General features: G+C 38.2%; 1 protein-coding gene across 7 annotated transcripts in view; it reads left to right on the top strand.

Moving 5' to 3' along the window:
• The window catches only part of kmt2cb (lysine (K)-specific methyltransferase 2Cb), a 184590-nt gene that overhangs the window by 157952 nt on the left and 4561 nt on the right, over positions 1-22077 (top strand). For 6 of the 7 annotated variants that reach the window (XM_056473635.1, XM_056473626.1, XM_056473643.1 and 3 more), the window contains 14 exons: positions 2515-2682; positions 2858-2999; positions 4185-4326; positions 7382-7560; positions 7679-7815; positions 9087-9294; positions 9764-9897; positions 10075-10176; positions 10309-11455; positions 13405-13541; positions 13640-13770; positions 16410-16581; positions 20187-20303; positions 20395-20468. In XM_056473635.1, the coding sequence (XP_056329610.1) occupies positions 2515-2682; positions 2858-2999; positions 4185-4326; positions 7382-7560; positions 7679-7815; positions 9087-9294; positions 9764-9897; positions 10075-10176; positions 10309-11455; positions 13405-13541; positions 13640-13770; positions 16410-16581; positions 20187-20303; positions 20395-20468 (2990 nt within the window). The remainder of the gene's footprint in view (positions 1-2514; positions 2683-2857; positions 3000-4184; positions 4327-7381; positions 7561-7678; positions 7816-9086; positions 9295-9763; positions 9898-10074; positions 10177-10308; positions 11456-13404; positions 13542-13639; positions 13771-16409; positions 16582-20186; positions 20304-20394; positions 20469-22077) is intronic. The other variant, XM_056473610.1, reaches the window with a different exon arrangement.

Here is a 22077-nt window from a genome sequence, read left to right as displayed (position 1 = left end):
GAGTCACATGGCAGATGTGACTCTAGTTTTCTAATCAGGCAGCCACATCTAGATTGCCTACCTCTAAAAGAAGTCATTCACATCACAGTCTCATGAGCAGTGCATGTTTTCGCTGCCAGGGCATATACAGTATATGGCCACTCTGAGATTGCACCCTACAATGTTAAAAATGTAAGCCTTTCTGTGGTCAGCATTTTTCTTTATTATTTTTTTCTGCCAATGAATGAAGTGCATATCAATGAATGAGCTTGAATACTTTTTGTCAAAGCTCTGATAAGAGGTTTGGTAAAGTGGTACATGTATATTTAGGCTTCTTCTTGGCAATGGGTTGATGCAGGCATCTTCAACTAGCTTCATGACACAATGAATGTCTTTTCTGGAACACTCAGAAAATCAGAACCCTGATAGAGAAAGAGGTTCTTAAATTTACATTATGTAGAATAAATACAGGTGGTCTAGAACATGCATATGTGAATATCTGAAGAGAGGTTATAATGAGGGATTTTTTTTCAGCAACCTCAAACACAAAATACTGTAAATTAAAACTCTTGTAAGACCATAAAGATCCTTTCTAAAATACTCAAAAAACTGTATTCTTGAAGGTTTGAACTTTCAAGACATGAACAATCCTTTCAGTCTGAACTCTGAATAGAAGTTACTGAAGCTGATATTTCTGAATATTATATTAAAGGCTCTAGCTTGTGATCGTTGCTCCTGTTACTGTTCCAAACTTCATAAATTTACTTTTCGCAGACTTCTTTATTTCTCTTGCCAAAACCTCAAAGGTAACAATTCTCTCCCACACAACAATCCTCTATACAACAACTTACTCAACAAACTTAAAGGGCACCAATCATGCCCATTTTTACAACATGTAATAAATCTTTAGTTTTCCCAGAAAATATCTGTGAAGTTTGAGATCAAAATACCTAGCTTAAATGTGTGTAAAAGCACAACAAAATCCTGGACAGTAACTCAGATATTGATAAAACAGAGATCCAGTTACAAATACCAAACTTGAAATTGAACCAAGAAGTTTAGGTTATTTGGTGTAGTTGTTGGAGAATCTATTCAGCATTTCTGCAATGATTAATGTGCTGCATACAAATGACTTCACAATATTTACTGTATGCTTTAAATAAACACCGACTGGTGGATTTGAGATGACAGATTAATACTATTTTGATAAGACTTTGTCATTTAAATGCACGTCATTCACTGTTTGTATTGTTAACTCACAGTGTATTAACTAATGTTTACTTTAGATTTTACCAACATGTTAGTACTAACAAATGCTGTTGTTGTTCATTATTTTCAATAAATACATTTAGAGTGACGCAGCCATCAGCTGAAACTCCACATTTTCAAAACAGTTAACACACAGACCTAAACAGTAACACTCATGGTTTAAATGACACATTTTGTTTGCGAAAGGCTCTAACCGTGCCTTTTAAATAAGAAATGCTTTGATGCAACTTTATTGAGTCCATGACATTATGACATGGCTGTAAACGGAAATACAGTAAGAAATAAAATAAATAAAAAGTAAAGGTATCACTTTATTTTGATGGTCCCTTTAACGCATTTTGTTGAATTTAAGTTACATTGCATCTACATGCCAACCAATTCTCAATAGATTATAAGTAGACTATTAGGTTGGCATTTGGGTTAGGGTTAGTGTAAGTTGACATGTACTTGCACAGTTTCTTATAGTCAGTTAAATGTCTGTTGAAGGAGCAGTTTTAGCAGATATTAAGCAGACAGTCTACTAATACTCAAATGAGAAATAATTGGCATGTAGTTGCAATGCAACCTTTAGTCAGCAACCTTTTTTGTGCAATAGGGACCATCAAAATAAAGTGTTACCAAAGTATGAAATATTGTACATATTACAGACAACACATGTAAACCAAAATACAGTAAAATCTATTGGAGAGTAAGACAGCTTCTATTGACCCCCTCAATTCATTCTGGCATAGAATATAGCAGACCAGGTTTACAGGCTAATTTCTAATTGAATATTTTTGTTAAGGAGTATCAATAGGTGCTTCAGTGATTTCACTCTAATCATGGTACTTGAATGACATCCGTACTAGCTGTTTTGCAAAATGGTGGGGAAAATGTGTCAATCCGATGAGAAAGGGTTTGCACATTTGCAAGACTTGTCTTCTGCCCTGCTGGGAGAGTGATGATGGAAAAGATGTGGATCCTAGTTTCTTTAACCAGGTCAAAGCAATCAAAAAAAAAAAAACTGTAAAGAAACCTTATTGCAAAGTGAGCCCATTTTCTTCGTATTATAGAACTGTATTATAGTTGAGTTTCTGTTTGAGTGTTCTTATAGTGAACTGTTTACACTTCTTTCAGATTCAGTTCATATGTGCTTAAAAATGAGTGTTAATTTTCAATGGAAAAAATGTGGAAAATAGCAAAATATGAGTGGTTTCAGTGGTGGTGCTTGAGCACCCCGCGTCCCATATTTCCCATGTGTCACTTTGTTTCATTGTTTCTTTTCAGCAGCATCTTTCTCTCTTGCCCCTAATGGAGCCACTGGTGGGGGTGAACTTTGCCCATTTAATGCCCTATGGGGGCGGAGAGCTGGATGGAGAGAATCGTCTCTCGGGTACTTTTGGGAGTGCCTCATTGGATGGTGTCTCAGACTATTATTCCCAGCTGATTTACAAGGTACTTAAGAGCTGCTAATTAAATATACTGACTGTGCATTTGCAGCTGAAGCATCAAGCAATCACTTTTATTACTAACAAGGAATCTTGCACCATCAGCAGTAAACTCAACTTACTGTAAAAGATTTTGGTTATGAGATAAGCAAATGGTCACTTGTGTTTTTATCCTTTTACAGCAGAATAACTTAAGCAACCCACCCACCCCCCCTGCTTCCCTGCCCCCAACCCCTCCTCCAGTGGCACGACAGAAGTTGCTTAATGGCTTTGCCACAACAGAGGAGCTTGCCAGAAAAGGTGGCATTATTGCTGGACATGATGGTAAGTAGTAACTGACTGATGTAGACTGAGTGGGTGATTTCGATCTATATTTGTATGTGTATACAGTCGAGAAGAAGTCATAGAGGTTTATTAATTTGGCCAGAAGAGAATTGGTTTACTGATTTCCAATTGTTTTTTTTTGTTGTTGTTGTTGTTTTTTTTCATTGAGTAAAATCAGTAAGCTTCACCCTCAAGACCTCAAGTGGCACCAACCAACTTTATCAGAAATGTTTGTTTTAATCTTACCCCGAATATCTTGGAAGCTGCCTAAAGAAAATATTTTTATTGCATATTTTTATTTATTCTGTAAATAAGGGTGTAATGGTTAAACTGGTGTTATAAAATTCATAAATTTTCAATTTTCAGAGTCACTGGACAGTTCAATTTCGATACAATTACGAAAAAGAAACGCAAAGCATAAAATTGCTTGTGGTTTTTATTATGTATTATTGTTATCTGTGAACATCAACAGATATTTAAACAATTTCAATAAATTGGCTTTTAAATATGAAGAAATACACATATTTTAATAATTTAATAACACAGTAACCCAATTTGCATTGAGGTCAGAAGTGGGACATTTCACTTCTAAATTCTTACCTTTGACTTTGACTGGAATGCAGCATTATTCATGGGAGAGATCTGGATCAATCCAATCATAACACTCTATGAATGAGATAAAATGACATTATGTTCTTATGACGCTCCAGTTTCATTGCAGATTTTTGTGTAAACAACTTTGATAAACTTGCAGTCTGTCACTTACTGTGTATGTGTAGAAACTCAGATTTAAGTTATGTTTGATACAAATGTAAACCAAGGACTGATTTCGTACACATGTGCTCTGAACTGAAAGCAATGTACCAAATAATTTAAGATGAATTTGTGTATCATTACACTAGTACCGCTAATTAAGGTGACTAGACTTGATTTGATTAGTCAAATGAGCCAATGAACTACTTACATTTGTCTGGATTTGGTCAAAGCTTTTTACGGTTGATTACATTTCTACATCTACAATGTTTTTTTTTTTTGTTTTTTGTAAATATTGAATATACCAATACATGCCAGAATTCAGGATTTAAAAAACTGTTTATTGATATAGGTCAAAATGAAAGATGTTTTATGCACAATGGGACTGAAAAAGTACACACTTGACACTGTATTTTGTTTTAATTTCAACAGTCACCAAAGGGCTGCTCTCTCGACCACTGGAGTTTAAGGCTGAGGAGGAGCTGCTTGCTCAAGCTTTGGCTCAGGGGCCTAAAACAGTGAATGTACCGGCTTCTCTTCCCACCCCACCTCATAACAACCAGGAAGAGCTCAGGTCAGTATAAATTTGCCAAAAACTAGGATAACACCTCCAACTCACAATTTAACTCTTATTTTATGCCATAGACTTAAAAGGAACAGAATAGATTCATAATTGAAATTATGCTAAATTGTAAAGGTACTAGCTTATAAAAATGGCAAGGGAGATCAGTGTAATGTCAGATAAAAAAATTAACCTTTGCTTTCATTGGACTATATATTTTTTATATTTTTAAATATAAAGCTGGTTTTTATAATTGTGTATTTTTATATTGTTATATAATTAATGAAATTATTGTGATAATTAATATAATTTCACAATCTGAAGGTTTTCATTTTTGTCACGGTTCGGTAAGGGGAAAAAGGGGCGAGGACTAATGGGTTTTTATTAGAAGTAAAAATAAAAATAAACAGCAAAACAAACTACCCCGAGGGGGAAAACATGAATAAAAAGGCAAAAACAAACCTGACTGGGTTGGACACAACAGGACAGGGAAATATCGACGACTGAAGGCGTCTGGGAGGTGCCGGCAGGGCAAGGAGCCGGGCTGGGGCCGGAAGTGCAAGACGTCTAGGCGGTGCTCGTAAGGCAATGACCAGGGCTGGAGCCGACACTGGCAGGCGCTCTGGGGCTGGAGCCGGTACTGGCGGGCACTCTGGGGCTGGAGCAGTCTTGGTTGAAGAGGCCTTCCTCTTCAATCTCCGCTTTTGGGTGCGGGTTAACCCTTGGGGGTTGGACATGGACTGGGAGGTGGTGCTGGTGGTGGTGAGAGGGGTCCATTCCCCCTGCAGGATCTCCCTCTCCTTCCTGAGGCAGGTGTATTCAACCACCTCCTAATAAGTCCTTTCCTTTAAATCACCCAGCTCCTCCCAATCTAGTGGCTCATCTAATCGTGCCAGGAAGAGATGGATCAGGGTCTTCCCGGAGAATCCAAGCCCCAGGACTGCCTCAAGGAGGCCTTGAGCATACACCCCAAATGGACGACTGTTCTGATGACATTCCTGTAGCCTCCTGGCGAGAGGTTGATCATGGAGCTTCTTGTTCTGGGAGAGTGCTGGGCGAAGAAACAAACCCATAGCTGCTGAGTCCTCTAGTGGCCAGTTCGTACTGTCACGGTTCGGTAAGGGGAAAAAAGGGCGAGGACCAATGGGTTTTTATTAGAAGTAAAAATAAAAATAAACAGCAAAATAAACTACCTCGAGGGGGAAAACATGAATAAAAAGGCAAAAACAAACTTGACTGGGTTGGCTGGACAAAGCAGGACTGGACACAATAGGACAGGGAAATATCGACGACGAACTGGCACAGGACAGCAGACATGAGGAGAATATAAACAGTAGTAAATTAACACACAGGTGAACAGACAGGTGTTAAACATGTGAATCTAATAAACTAATAATGGGTTAACAAGGAGGGTGGGACTAGACGATAGACGGGAGAGCACATGACACAAAGAGACAACACAAGCCATGTGCTCACATAAAACAAGACTAGAACACGCAGCCATTGAGAGAACTCATTAACCGCGTGTTCGTATGACAAGACAAACACAACACTGAAGCACACAACAAAAGCACGAGACCACAATGTAAACACAGAGCCACGTGCTTTGACAACAGACGCAAGACACGAGCACACGATAAGTGAAAACACCATACCGTGCGCTCACACAAATGCAACGCGCATGTTTCATCTCAGCGCCACCCAAAACCGATACCAACTGGACGGAGACACTGAGTGTAAAATAGCGCGATGCTGACGGAACAAAACACAAACACGAGTACAAAAGCGCGCGTCCCCTATGACGACGCGCACCCAGACAATGACAAAACAAGTGCTCGACCCAAGAAAACTCGAGCCGAGCACTACAGGACAGGACAAGACAGAGCTAGTGTCTGGACTCTGCCACCAAAACAAGAATTTACAAGACCAGAGTGGCAGAACCCTGACAATTTTATACATGTATTCACTGTAAATGCAGTCTTGGAGAGTCATCTTTCCAAAAAAATAAAAAATAAATAAATAAACTTACCAAATATTCCAACAGTATGTTACTGTTGGAATAATGTTAGGGCAGTAACTTTAGGAATAATCTTTGGGGCAGTTTGTTAGGGTTAGTGGTTAATGGTTTGTTGGACTTGTCAAAAGGTTACAGGATCAATTCCTGGTCCTGACAGATGAATGAACTGCACTCTCTCCATCTTCTATAGCCAGCTGAGGTGCCTGAGCAAGGCAACTAACCCCTAATTGCTCCCCTGGACCTGAAAGCAATAACTGCCCACTACCCACTTTTAGTGTATGCTCACTGTGTGTTTGTGTGTATGTTTTTTTTTTTGTGCTCTCACTCAAAATGTGTGTGTGCATTTGGTTGGGTTAAAAGTAGAGGACCAATTTCAAGTATGAGTATGGGTAAAACCATAATTGACATCGAAAAACAGTAACCTCGTAGCAATTATATTCAATTGTATCCTTGAAATGAAATAAGTCATTTCTTTAACAGTTCATGGCTATAAGCCAGTGGTTTTCAAACTTTCCTCACACCCACCTTTGAACCTTAATTTTTTATTTATTTATATAAATTACCTGCATTACCTAAAACATAAAAAAGGAATAATAGTAATAATAATAATAAAACAAAAAATTTCAACTGTCGAGTCATTCCAAAGGTGAGGCCCAATCCCTGAGAAAGCATGATCACTTCGCTTGACTCTGGAGTGCAGAGTTAAAATAATTTTCTGATTGCAGGATCAGGAGGGTGTATACTGATGCAGCTATTCGATTAAATAGGTTGTCAAAAATGGGTTTGACTGTGTCATGGTCTTAAAATTAGATTTATATTACATGTTATTATCTATTAACAGATCATTATTTTAAATGGTTAATTGAGAAATAGTTTTATATTTTATTAAAAAAAAATCCATCAACACCAAAATTCTATTAAATGTTGATGAAAACCTTCACCAAGAACTTTTTTCTAAGCACAAATGTTTAAAGATTGATGTATAGTGACTTTTTTATCTTTGTGTTTTCTGTCCATTATTAATTAAATGTATGTCTCTTATTCACACAGGGGACAGGAGCACTGTGAAGACAGAAACACCCCAGACAGCTTTGTTCCGTCTTCTTCCCCAGAGAGTGTGGTTGGCATGGAGATCAGTCGTTATCCTGATCTCTCATTGGTCAAGGAGGAACCTCCTTCACCAGCCATGTCTCCAGTAATTCCAATGTTTCCTGTCTTTAGGGACAAAGGTGACAAACTCCTTCCTTTTATGCCAATAGTTTCATTATAAAAGATGAAGATAATGATATGTGACCACAGTGGATTTGATTTTTATTTATCTATTTGTTTTTTCTGCTTATTTTGTAGGCTCAGATGTCAAATTACGAGAGGTCAAGACAGAGCCTTCATCAGTGTTTTTCGACTCTTCATTCAGATCAGTTCAGAATGGTTCTAACTCTGGACTGGTGTCCATCGCCATCATGCTAAAGCCAGCTGCTGCTGAGGTGAGAAAAAGTGGTGGTCCACCTGAGAAATCAAATGAGAATCACAGTACAACTAAACATGGAAGAACTACTATAATTTATCTTCAGAATAGGTTCAAAGGTTCATTTTTGACTATTTAAATTCATACTAGAGCAGTGGAACTGGAAGTAGAATAAATAACTTTGTTTTAACAATGAAAAAACATTAAAAAATCTCTAGTAAAATATTATTTACTGTCAACATGGCAAAGATAAAATAAATCAGTTATTAGAGATGAGTTATTAAAACTATTATGTTTAGAAATGTGTTGAAAAAAAATCGTCCCCCTGTTAAACAGGAATTAGGGAAAAAAAATAAACAGTGGGCTAAAAATTCAGGGAGGCTAATAATTCTGACTTCAACTGTACTTCCTGTCTGTATGCATACAGAAGGACTCACTGCTGTATTGTACTTGAGGATCTTTTATACGTTTTTCTCACAGTAGCAGGAATAATTAAACTTATCTGTTCATTTATAATTAGACTGTGGACTAGAGAAACTGAAATCTACAGGTTTTCACCCTCTGATGTGGTTATCGCTGCTATGTACGTAGGGCCGTAATGAGGTTGGTTAAGGCTGTTTCTTGGTCGGTGTGATTACTTCAGGTGTTGTGCATGAGTGCTTCCCAGGACGATGCTAATGATTCATTGGGTGACCCACCACAATTAGCAATACACATAGTCACGCAATGCTACTGTTATGTTGTTAGCGTTAACAATTTAAGAACAAAGTATAGGCTAACAGTAATAATTGGCACAGTTTAATGTGACATGAGCTGATAAAACATTAGATTTGATCACATTGGTAGTGCATTTGGTAAAATGTTTGCCAAAAAATGACATGTTCCAATTTTACAGTATCCACGGTGGTGCAGTGACTAACAGCCACACAACTCCTTGAAACATACTTCTCACTGATTCACAAGCTGCATAAAGCAGATCTTTCCACCTTTAAATGCAGTTACAGGTTTCAAACTGTTAAAGAGACAAAGAGGCTAAACTTATGAACTGCAGCTCTAAGTAACTATGAATCAGCTTGTTCGTTGTTGATTTCTCCAGGTCAGTGAAAAACCTAGGAACCGCATGTCTTACGAAATGTAGTGGAGTAAAAAATTTGAAACATTTCCCAAAATAAAAATACTGATAAAGTACAGATATTTGAAACCACTGGTAATAGCTTTTCAAGACATTTAAAATGATGTGAGATAGAATAGCTAACCCCTTTTCTCTGTACTTTCCTTTTTACTTTTTAGAACATCACTGATGTTGTTGCAGCCATTGCAGACCTGATCCGTGTGAAGATCCCCAGCAGCTATGAAGTCAGCAGTGGTCCAGGAGGCTCTTTTGGAGCCATCAAAACCTCTCTAGATCCACAGTGTTTAGCTTCTGCATTGCCAAATGGACCACGAGCACTAAGACAAGCACCTCAGCACCTGCTTTTACAGCACAACCATAACAAAAGTAAGGAGCACCTACTGTATTACTGTTATTCTTAAAAAAGGATAAGTATCATAAAATAAAAATCAAATGTTTATATGATATGAAATATTTTTGTGCATTATTTATGACAGTAATGGGACAATAATGAATGTTAAAACTACACCATTACATTGATAATATGAAGAACAATCAACGATCAGTGATTGCAATCAAATAGTTTCGCATCTGTTGTTAACTTTGAAGTATAATGTCTCTGTCTGTCTTTGCTGCTGATAGTAAATCACTGTTGATTTGCAAAACCTAAAGCAGAACTTTAAACACCACTGATCTTGATCTTATTGAATTAATTTTCTTTCAGATCACAAAGAAATGACGCAGCTTTATTATCATTTTGAAATTACTTTATTGCTTTTGTAATTACATTTTAACTTTAATCAGAGCAAGTGAGAGGAAATTTTTCTGTCTGCTGACAACTGTGGATTTCTTTCAGGAGTTGGTGGAGAGCAGTATAGGGATGGACAAGTAAGGCCAGGATCAAAGCAACAATGGTGTCAACATTGTAAAGTGGTTGTCCTGGGCAAAGGCGTGAGGAAAATTACCAAAGATGAAGAGGGCAAACCACAAGTAAATGTTCTGTCTTCGATTGTTTGTTTACTGTTGGTGTGCTGAAATTTGTGTTTCTGAAATGTGATGTACTGTATATACAAATGAAATTAGATTGGATTTTATCTTATTGATTGGGTCATTGTTGGCATTCTGCATCAGAAAATGTTTAAACCAATGATCTAATCCTATGTTCAGGAGTCTCGGTTATGTTCTGATGGCGGTTTGGTGTTCTGCAGCCACAGCTGTCTCATTCTGCATTCATCATCATCTCAGGCCAACGGGAATGTTGACAACAAGGTTTGCTTTCCCTGTCATAATCCGTATGCAAACTGTTTTGTGATTTTGAGGTTTGAGTGTGGCTGATTTTATTCAATAATAGTGAACTGCTTTTGAATATGCATGTTACATGTATCTGTATTGTATTTCCAGGCATCTGTTTCTTTACTTTCTGAAAGTGCTTTGAAACAGAGCTTTTCTAAAGTCCAGCACCAGTACAGCAACAACATGTCCTCACTGGATGTCCATTGTCTGGCCCAACTCCAGCCAAAGCCATCTTCTCCTACTCCGTACCTCCACATGGCTTTTGCACCAGCCAAAGCAATCAAGACAGAATCCAAACCTAAAAGCCTATCAGAGGGCCATCTTAAAGTCACAGTCAAGCTAAAACCACGTTTGCACAGTCACTTGGAAGACAAACAATGGCATCATGGCAAGCGCTGGAAAGGCCTGCGATGGCGAAAGTGGACTATAGACATTGCAATGCCAAAAGTAGCCACTCAATCTTCAGAGTCAGAATTGGAGGAGCGCTTGAAACAGCTCACCGCATCTTTGCGGCCATGCTTAACCACTCGCGATCAACGCCGCTGTTGTTTCTGCCAGCAGATTGGGGATGGGATGACGGATGGCCCTGCCAGGCTACTCAACCTGGACTTGGACACATGGGTGCACCTCAACTGTGCCCTTTGGTCCTCGGAGGTCTATGAGACCCAAGCAGGCGCTTTGATCAATGTTGGTTTGGCCCGTCAGCGTGGACAAACCGTGTTTTGTGCATTTTGTCAACGCTTAGGTGCCACCAGTGGCTGCCATCGCCTGCGTTGCCTTAACATCTACCATTTCACTTGCGCCCTGCAGGCTGGCTGTACGTTTTTTAAGGATAAGACAATGCTCTGCCACCAGCACCGTCCACGTGGAGCTGGTGCTGCTGCTGGTTTACATGTAGAACATCAGCTGCGCTGTTTCTCAGTGTTCCGCCGCGTTTATGTACAGCGTGATGAACTGCGTCAGTTGGCGGCGGCCGTGCAGCAGCCGGAGCGTGGCCATACTTTCCGTGTGGGCAGTTTGCTTTTCCATGCAATGGGTCAGCTGCCTCCTGCTCTGATGCCCACATTTCACTCATCTACAGCCATCTTTCCACCTGGCTATGAAGCGAGTCGCCTTTATTGGAGCATGCGACATGGTCAGAAGCGTTGCCGATATGTCTGCTCTATAGAAGAGCATGAAGGGCGTGCCGAATTCAGCATTCGTGTCATTGAGCAGGGATATGAGGATCTGGTGCTGACTGATACCTCTGCTAAAGGTATATCTTCCTTAGACTCTTTTCTAATTGTATTATGTTTGTTGATAACAGAGTTCCTGTTTCTCCTTAAGAAAGTCTTATGTTTCGTTTGATCACATTTACTACATGTACTGTCATTATGAAAAGGCTGAATGTTTAAAGTAAAAATGCAGTGTTGTGCATTCTACAGACTCGTGGTTTTACTGCACTTTGCAATCAATCGAGTATTGCATATCAATGCCAAGCGATTGCTTATGATCTACAGTTTAATCATTTTAGTTTGCCATGTCTAAGGAAAAAATAGACTGTAAAAATATTTCTTGACACATTTGATATAGAGATTTTACTAGTATCTTTGTCTCACTTATCATAATCACATATATTGGTCAGTCACCAATTTTTCCAGTAGCTATACTTAAAGAGCCCCTATTATGCATTTAAAAAGGTCATATTTTGGTTTTGGGGGTCTCCAACAACAGGCTGATATGCATGCAAGGTCAAAAAACACTTTCATTGTCTTATGCATTTATTTTTACCTAATTATCCCAACGACTCCTATATGATTTGTTCAGCAATTCCTTTGTTTCCAAACCCCTTCTTAGTGTGATGCTAATCTGCACTGATTGGTCCGATAACCCGGTCTGTTATGATTGGACAACTGCATTCAGCACGAGACAGAGAGAAATGCCCACCATGGCTTATCAACAATTTTGAAGTAGTCAGAGTGCAGAGTATATGTGTGATCCCAATGCAGGAGTGCATTAAAGCAATGCAGTTAAACACCTGCATATTGTCCAATTCTTAACCATGACACACATTCAGTATTAATCCACACAGTGGCAAAAGCTGAACTATTTTGAAACTTGACGGCTGCACATGTGTAGAAACAGCTGACAGTGGCCACAACAATGAGAAACGACATAGGATCACAAGCTCATAAACGTGTTTAAATCAGCAAAGAAAGTGGCATGCATCGCGTTTTCAACGTGGTTTTAGACCCGATATGAGAATATAAAGAGTTAACCAGATACACTACATGCCGCATGGAGCGGTTACAAGTAACAAAACACAATTAAATACACATTTTGTAAGCTAGTGAAAACAAGGATGCACTTACTAAGAAACTGGTCCATGAACTGTGTACTGTAAAGTTCCTGTCAAGCTCTGACAAAGTCCCATACGTCTTTTCTGATCCTTCCTTTAACAAACGGCAGACGAATCCCACATTGTAAGCATGTAGAGTGCTGTAACACTCTTCAGAAAAATGGGAACACAGCACAAGGCTTGGGCTATAATGCTGAGGTATTTTTACAACAATAAACTTCAACCACTGACTCTTCACAGCCTCATCTTTGGGTAGGGAAAATAACATTAACTTTCCCTCACACTTCAGAGCACAGCGTCTACACAACTTGATTTAACCGGGATCTGCTACAGTGTTTGTCTTTTACTTATTTAATTTTTTTTGCTGCAATATTTGTGGGAGGGGTTTCCATTTTCCTGGGTCTGCGCGCTCAACAAATGGGCGGGGCTTGAGCTCCTAAAGTTGCTAAAGACTCATTACCGTGACGATTCATTCGAACCACTATTAGTCGACTCTTTTATAGATAAATCAATAATTTTAAACACAGCACTCTTTTAGATTTAAGCCTTAGCTGAAAAATTCACTTCACTTACACATTGGTCCTTTTCAAATACCCATAATAGGGACCCTTTAAAACCATTTCATATTTTTGTTGTGATTGTTTTAGATTTTAAATTTATATCACCCTGAGACCACAAAAATAAAAGACTGTTCCATTATATCCACATACTCATCATATAATTATTTAAAATTAAATGCCGCTTTTGAGGTTCAATAATCACATTATGAACTTTTATTATCATAATTTAAAATTTAGTGTGACTAATGGTGTAACCATTATTGTGACCTTTTTATTGTAGTGCTCATTTATATCCATGTGCTTTAGGAGTTTGGGAGAAGGTTCTTGGGCCTGTGGCTGAGAGGAGGGCAGAGACGGGCATGCTGAGACTCTTCCCTATCTATCTGAAGGGAGAGGACCTGTTTGGACTCACCATCTCAGCTGTTACCCGCATTGCTGAATCGGTAGTTACAATGAACCTTGATATTGCTTACTGCATATTGTAACGTAAAGTACATTTGTCACAATGAGCTAATTTTGTCAATTGTTACTCTTTTCAAAGCTGCCAGGTGTGGAGGCATGCTCAAGGTATCGCTTCCGGTACGGACGTAATCCCATGTTGGTTCTGCCACTATCGATGAATTCATCTGGTAGCGCTCGTTCGGAATTGCAGACGTACCCCCAACATGAAAGGTCAGTAACTGTCCTAAAAATATTATTTCACTGTTGTAAAAAATTAAGGTGCTGTTAAGTAAAATATTTACTTTTTAAGTCACTGAAATAAGAACAAAAATATTTATTGGTCTTGAGAGAGCTTTTGACAGCTAATTGATGACGGTTAGATATTTTATAATTTAATGTGAAAATCCCTATTTTCTCATTTACATTAAGCTGTTTATTAATTCACATTGGTAACACTTTCCTTGAAGGGCATGAAACCTTGATAATCAAATGTCTTTACGATACCCATATAAAATAGATTATCTTTATGATCTCTAAGCCATAGAGTAAAGCCATCACAAGGAGAAGTTATTTTCCCTTTTTAAAAACAAGATATGCCTACTTCACTGTCAGTGTCACACAATCATGTTCCTTCACAGAAGAAGACAAACTACTTGAACAATATTTGTCAGGCATGGGATGTTGAAATTCTTAGAAATATATTGATTGATGTATTTACATTAGGTCATTAGATGTGGCTGCAAAAGGTGAACTTTTTACAATTAAACTGTGCATCTGATACTTATTGTGATCATAACAATCATCTGCATGTTTCATTCATTTCAATTATTTCTATAACTCTTTTACAATGTAAATTGTGCTAAATCAGCTTAACATAGAAGATGTAGTAAATTGAAACTGCTTTAGTCATTTTCAGAGTTGAAGTTCAGTTTAGTTTCGTTCAGTTCAGTGTAATTTAAATGTCACTCCTGCTGAAAAATCTAGCTTAAACCAGCCTAGGATGGTTGGCTGGTTTTAGCTGGTCGACTAGCCTGGTTTTAGAGGGGTTTTGGCCATTTACAGCCTGGTCTTAGCTGGTCAGGCTGGACAAATGACCAGCTAAAACCAGCTAAAACAAGCTTGACCAGCATGGTTTAAGCTGGACATAGCTGGGTTTTGACTTGGCTCCCAGTCTGGCTAGGCTGGTCAAGCTGGTTTAAGCTGGTCATCTGCCACCCTGACCAGCTACCAGGCTGGAAATGGCTGGAAACCAGGCTGGAAATGGCCAAAACCCCTCTAAAACCAGGCTGGTCGACCAACTAAAAGCAGCCAACCATCCTAGGCTGGTTTAAACTGGATTTTTCAGTAGGGACTACTGTAAGTCTAAACAATGAAGAGCAAATTCAGCGGTGCACAGCTCTACAAGTCCCAAACAAAGCAAGCCAGTGGCAACAGCGGTGAGGAAATCTTCACCAATAGACAAAAGTGAAGGGAAAAAAAGGCTCAGTTTGGCATGACCACTTGTCCAATAACCAAACTTTTCTGGAGTCTGGAGAATGCTGGACATTCATCGTGGAGAAGCTGCAGGTCTGAATAGGACACCGGTGGGGTCTTTCAAGGTCACTGGGGTCTTTCAAGAATCAGTCTCACACTCTCCGTTTGTCCATGACCACCACAGAATCCGCTCAGATTATGGGCCGGGCCCAGGATTTTGGAGACCTCAGGATAAGGAGAAACAAACATAAGCGCAAATGTCGTTTACGTTATGTCTTTTAGGAAGTGTTCCCAGATCCGGTTGCTCTAATTAATGCTGCCTAACAACCCTTTGGAGGATTTGGATTTCAAAAGTTATGCAGTTGGGTTTTTTGGGTATGCTAATGCAAAGACATGTGTCTTTAATCTAATTTTAAACTGAGGGAGTGTGTTCATGAAGTTCATTAAATGAAATTATGTTTTGGAGGCAGTAACAGGTCAGTTTTTTCAGATCTGTCAGGTGTTCTTTCAGTTTGGGTCAGTGTTTTCCTGAGTGTTTTCCTGAGTGTTTATATTATGTTTAATTATTTTTATGATGGCTTTGTCTCTTTTTATTTTAGGAAAGTGCTTGAAACACATGTTTGTATAAATAGACCTTTTTAAACTGGAATTATTTCTATGTATGTTTTATACAGGTGTTTTACAGTTCAACTAAAGAGATTAAATGTGTTGTCACTACTGTGTCACTACTGAACATATTATAATGGAGATCCTATTATTTTTGTCAAGTGATGTTGCTAGACAGTTTTGTTAAATTATTTTATTAGTTATGTATTGATTTTAGGGTTTACATTTAAAGGCAGATATTTTGAAGGTTAATTGTACTGAAAAAAGATGTTATTAGATCAAAATCAACAGCTATATGGTAGCAGCATTGGTGTCATTAACAGTTATCATATAATCCCAACTCTCAATCAAGAAAAGAGATTGGCAAGGGGATGAGCTTGCTCTTTTCCCAGTGGGCCTGAAGCTCCAACTGGCAGAATAATTGTAAGTGCAATTCTCAGGTCTCATTGTATGTTAACCAGAGTGGCTCTTTCAGATAAGGATGCGTCTCTGGTAATAGGGAATACCCACCTATTACTGTTCGAGTCATTACCTTAGCGTGGTCATAGACATGCACTTACTGGATGCAGTTCACAAATTATGTCTCCACGTGCTGGATGCCTAGATGTGTGACAATCATTTACAGCATACAGTATTAAATGATCTAAGGTATTTTGATACCCAGACTATTTCAAAGCTGATCCTTCACAGACACATTATTGGGAGAGCAGTGATTTGTAGAAAGGACATTTTATGACTCCTTTAATAAAGTGTTTTCTTTTTCTGTCATTGTCCCTGATATACTCACACAGGTTGAAAATCCTCTCATCATGGCCCAGAATATCTCGCTGTATCCAGAACTCAACCGTGGCAGCTAGTGCATCATCTCACAGTAAACACTTTGTGCACTCGAAGTCATCTCAGTACCGCCGGCTCACCAGTGACTGGAAGTCAAATGTATATCTGGCACACTCCCGCATCCAGGTGAGACCAAGCACATCAGCTACATCATGTAGAACAACATATTTGGTCAACACTCCAATGCTCTGTTTATTGACCACCTTTTCCTCACAAATAAATAATGTAGGATATTTTGCATGTTACTAACTTGACTCTCTTTAGATTTTCATTAAACTGTACATTAAACATATTGTTTAATCAAATGTTTTATAACGACTTAAATTGCTAACAACATATACATGACCAATAGCCGACTAGTTGTTTGCAACAAATTCAGTTATAATTGGTTATAATTGTGGGTCTCATTTTACATGAACTTTATTAAACTTTTATGGTTTGTTGAGGTCAGGTTTAGTCGTATGGGTAGGTTTTAAAGGCATGTCAAGGTCAAAAATGTAATACTAAATTAGGGATGCTCATTTCGGGTAATTTTGCCACCCGACAACCACCGCTCGTTAACCAAATATAAACCACTTACTGGTCAGATTAATATTAAATTATTATTTCATTTTAAAAAAATTGACGTTTCTGTTTTTTGTGACGCATTAAATGTTGCATTTTAAAATACTGATTCATTTTAACTTGCGAACATATTAACAACAGGGAGACCACATGGGAAAACTAGGTTGCTGTTGGAAGTGGTGTTAGTGAGGCCAGCAGGGGGGGCGCTCAACCTGTGGTCTGTGTGAGTCATAATGCCCCAGTAAAAGTGAAAGAAAAAAATGTTATAAATAAATAAATATACAGTATGTACATAGTAGCTGCAGTGTATATGTGTTCACTTTTTTACAATAATGAAGAGAAGGGGAAAATGTCCCATGTTCAACCACCAAAGTACATTTACAAATGTGTACAATAAATGTAAAGGAAACAAGCAAACTGACAAACTTTTTAGAGGGAAGGAAAATAAGTTGTGCCAAATTAAAGATAATAAACAAATGGAACACACGCTAACTAAACCCTCCCCACCTCTGAATAACTGAAGAGCTAAAAGAAAAAAAAAAACATATTCAGTGTTATACACCACTAACTACAACTACACTCCCTGGAACAAACATTATAGGGTTGCAAACACTTCTTTAATATATTAATAGAGAATTATCTACCATGTAAGATGAAAGTTTCATTAGAAGAGAATGGAGTGTTTTTAAAAATGAGAACCTGGAAGAATATACACATGCTGCTCTGTGATACCTCTCATTCTAAACTGAGAATGTCACTGTTAAAAAAAACATTTCCAGATTTGTCCCAAACCAAAAACCATAGAATGAATTAAGGAGATGGAAACTCACTAAGCTTTTTGGACCTGGTGGTGTACCAGGGAAAGTACTATTGGTATGTGCAGCTTTCAAAGATTCTCGCTAATATTCTTAACCTTTCTCTGACACAAGCCATCATCCCTATCTGCCTCCAAGTGTCAGTTAGGAATAAAAGTCTACACTACCTGACAAAAGTCTTCTATTTGGTCATTTGGTATCAGAAGTGGCTAATATGAAAGGCAAAGGCCTCTAGATTATTTATTACGCTTATTTTACCAGAATAAAATATGATCATGCCTTGATTTTTAATTATTTAATTAGGGCAGTAAGGTTTGATTTTACTGAGACAAAAGTGTTGTCACTTAGCAGAAATAATGTACAGTATAGAATATAAAGTCATTGTGCAGTGGAAAAAGAATTAATATTGTGTATGACTCCCATGAGCTTGGACGACTGCATCCATACATCTCTACAATGACTTAAATAACGTATTAATAAAGTCATATGGAATGGCAAAGAAAGCGTTTTTGCAGGACTCCCAGTGGTCATTAAGATTCTTTAGATTCATCTTCAATGCCTCCTCCATCTTACACCAGACATGCTTTATAATGTTCAAGTCTGGTGACTGGGCTGGCCAATCCTGGAGCACCTTGACCTTCTTTGCTTTCAGGAACTTTGATGTGGAGGCTGAAGTATGAAAAAGGAGCGCTATTTTGCTGAAGAGTTTGCACTCTCCTATGGTTTGTAATGTTATGGGCAGCACAAATGTCTTGATACCTCAGGCTGTTGATGTTGCCATCCACTCTGCAGATCTCTTGCGCACCCCCATTCTGAATGTAACCCCAAACCATGATTTTTCCTTCACCAAACTTGACTGATATCTGTGAGAATCTTGGGTCCATGTGGGTTCTAATAGGTCTTCTGTAGTAGTATTTGTGATCAATCTTCTGCCACTTTTCCAAATTATCAAATAGAAGTCAAGTTATTATTTGTTGCTCTTACAACTGGGATCAACGACAAGACTTTGTCAGATAGTGTATAGGGTAAAACACTGCACTGAGGATGCCATAGTCATTGGCCTTCTCACTGCAAGTCACCTAGAGCACAAATTGATTTAAGGCTGCTTGTCATAGATTATAGCTCAGCTTTTTAATACTATTATTATTGATATCCTGATCAACAACTTGCTAGATCTACAGCCCCCACCTGATGTATGTGAATGGATAAAGAACTTTTATCCAATACATCACAAACTGACGTCTGTCTCTTATGTCTAGAACACCTCAGGGTTATGTGGTGAGTCCACTAATGTATACACTATACCAGGGGTGCCCAATCCTATTCCTGGAGATCTACCATCCTGCAGAGTTCACCTGCAACCTTGATCAAACACACCTGTCTTTAATTACCAAGTGCTCCTTCAGATCCCACTTAGTTGGTTTAGTTGTTTTGGATCAGGGTTGTAGCTCAACTCTTAAGGAGGGTGGATCACCTGGAACAGGATTGGGCACCCCTGCTTTATACCTACACTTGTGTTCCAGCCCACCCCACAAAAAAAAAAAAAAAAAAAAAAAAAAACAATGACTGGACTTATTTCAGGATTTCAGGATGGAATGAGAAAGCAATTTGATAAGATGTGCTGCATTTAACAAATCAGTGCACAAAAAATCACCTTCACTTCAATACCATAAACACCAAGGAGGTCATTATTGACTTAAGCAGGAATGAGAAAGACCATGCCCCTCTACATAAATGGAAACCATGTAGACAGAATAACACTATTTAAGTGGAGTACACATTTCAGAGATACTTTCAAGGATTACCAACATCACAGCACTGACACATTTGGCTGGTGACAAGAAGTCATTTCAGAAGATCATATATTTAGCTTAAAAGGTCACTGATTGCCCTCCAACTCCTAGTGCTCCTATGTGACCGATGCACTAATAATGTTTTTTGAAGCTACAGACCACAATGCACAGGTTTGCAGAAATAAGTTTTAAAGAAAATAGCAACAATAATACTATGCTTACTGACCCTTATCATGTCTGTTTTTTTATCGAATCAACTCAGATTAATCACAGTATTATCATTGCTCTTGTATTTAAATCAACTTTTTCAACTGAACCAAAAAAAGAACTTTGCTGGAAATATAATGTGACCTAAAGTCAACCTTAATGGAATGGCTACTAAATGTGAGTGCGTAACTTCTTAACCATGTTTTGAGGGTTTGTACATGAAAGTAAACTACAGGTATAGCTCTTTTAATTTCGTATATGAAAATGATAGAAGTCTATGGAATGTAACCAGTTTGTGTATGAGCGCTAGTCCTGGGTGTGAATGCAAGTCTAATGCATCTTGTGTCTGCAGGGTCTTGGGCTGTTTGCAGCACGTGCCATTGAGAAGCAGACCATGGTGATTGAATACATGGGGGATATTCTACGCACCGAGGTGGCCATGAGGAGAGAGCTGCTGTACAAGGCTAAGGTAAGATATGCTCAACCAATGAGGGAATAACGTTACTTTGAAATGCTTTCTTAATGTGTTCTTCTAAATCTGTGTGGATTGTTTCCCACAGAACCGGCCTGCATACATGTTCTGCATTGACAGCGAGCGAGTTATTGATGCAACCAACTCTGGAAGCCCTGCAAGGTTAGATATGATCTTGGCCTGTCATATGAGCATTCTAATATGTACATTACCCACATAGCAAAAGTTTTCTGGCCCAGATGGTTTTCTTGACCACACAATCACTTTTCCCTTCATCCAAATACTGCAAAAAAATGGCCTTGGAGTGGCCCAGATATGGATTAAAGACAAGAGCCATTCATGAACCACAAGTGGCTCAAATCTGAGCAAGTTAATCACCCTTAACTGGCCCTGAACTCTGTCAATAGGTTTTATTACTGGTACAAATTCTCAGTCATAAGTTTACCATATCAACCATATCACCATCCTTTAACCAGAAGCCTCAAAACTAAACCATAGCCAAGCCTTATCTTGCCCAAATCATATAAACAAATATACCACATGAAAAATGTTATTCACCTTGAATTTAACTATTAAAATATTCACAATTTATCAATACTCTGTATTCACATTTTAGCATGTATTATAATATACTATTTGCTATAGTATAATATTGATGAGAGCTTTTTGTCCTATAAGTAACTGTAATTTGGGCACTAAATATTACAATTGTTGCAGAACTGTTGCAGAATAGAACTTCTGCTTGCTAAAACAACATTTTCAGAAAGCCACAGGTTAGATTAACATAGATGTATTATTAAATCTTATTAAACAATCACTAAATCTTTTTCAGCTTTATAAGTCAATCACTATTTGCTGACATGAAATTCTCTGCCGTTTTTCTATAGCCATAGTTTCACCTTATTCCACAGATCAGACAGGAAGCACCCCATATGTAAAAATGAAAAAACTGAAATATTAATGGTCCTAAGTATTTAAACCCTTTGTTCAGTATTTAGTAAAAGCACTCTTTTGATCTAGAGTGCATACGGAAAACATTCATAGCGCTTCACTTTTTCCACATTTTTTATGTTACTGCCTTATTCCAAAATGGATTAAATTGATTTATTTTCTTAAAATTGTACACACAATACCCCATAATGACAATGTGAAAAATGATGTTTTGAAATTGTTGCAAATTTATTAAACATTAAAAACCTGAAAAATCACATGTACGTAAATATTCACAGCCTTTGCAGTGAAGCTCTAAAATGAGCCCAGGTACATTTTGTTTCCATTGATCATTCTTGAGATGTTAAATGAGATGCTTAATTGGAGATGCTTAATTGGAGTTCACCTTCGGTAAATTCAGTTGATTGAATTTCATGTTTATGTTCAGTTGACATGATTTGAAAAGGCATACATGTCTATATAAGTCTATATAAGGTCCCAGGGTTGACAGTGCATGTCAAAGCACAAACCAAGCATGAAGACAAAGGATGATTGAGGCCACTGTGCTCATTGGAACTTTCAGAGCAGCAGAAATTCTGTCACCTTTCTCAGCCTTGTGCAATCCTGTCTCAGAGGTCTGTAGGTCACTCTGTTTGAGCTCCAGCGTTCTTCTGTGGAAAGAGGAGAACCTTACAGAAGGACAACCATCTGTCCAGCAATCCACAAATCAGGCCTGTATGGTAGAGTGGCCAGACGGAAGCCACCCCCTGCCTGGAATTTGCCAAAAGGCATCTGAAGGACTCTCAGACCATAAGAAAAAAAATTCTCTGGACTAATGAGA

The sequence above is a fragment of the Danio aesculapii genome, chromosome 2 (assembly GCF_903798145.1).
Source record: "Danio aesculapii chromosome 2, fDanAes4.1, whole genome shotgun sequence".
In the NCBI taxonomy this organism is placed as follows: Eukaryota; Metazoa; Chordata; class Actinopteri; order Cypriniformes; family Danionidae; genus Danio; species Danio aesculapii.
This window is presented reverse-complemented; position numbering and strand designations above follow the sequence as displayed.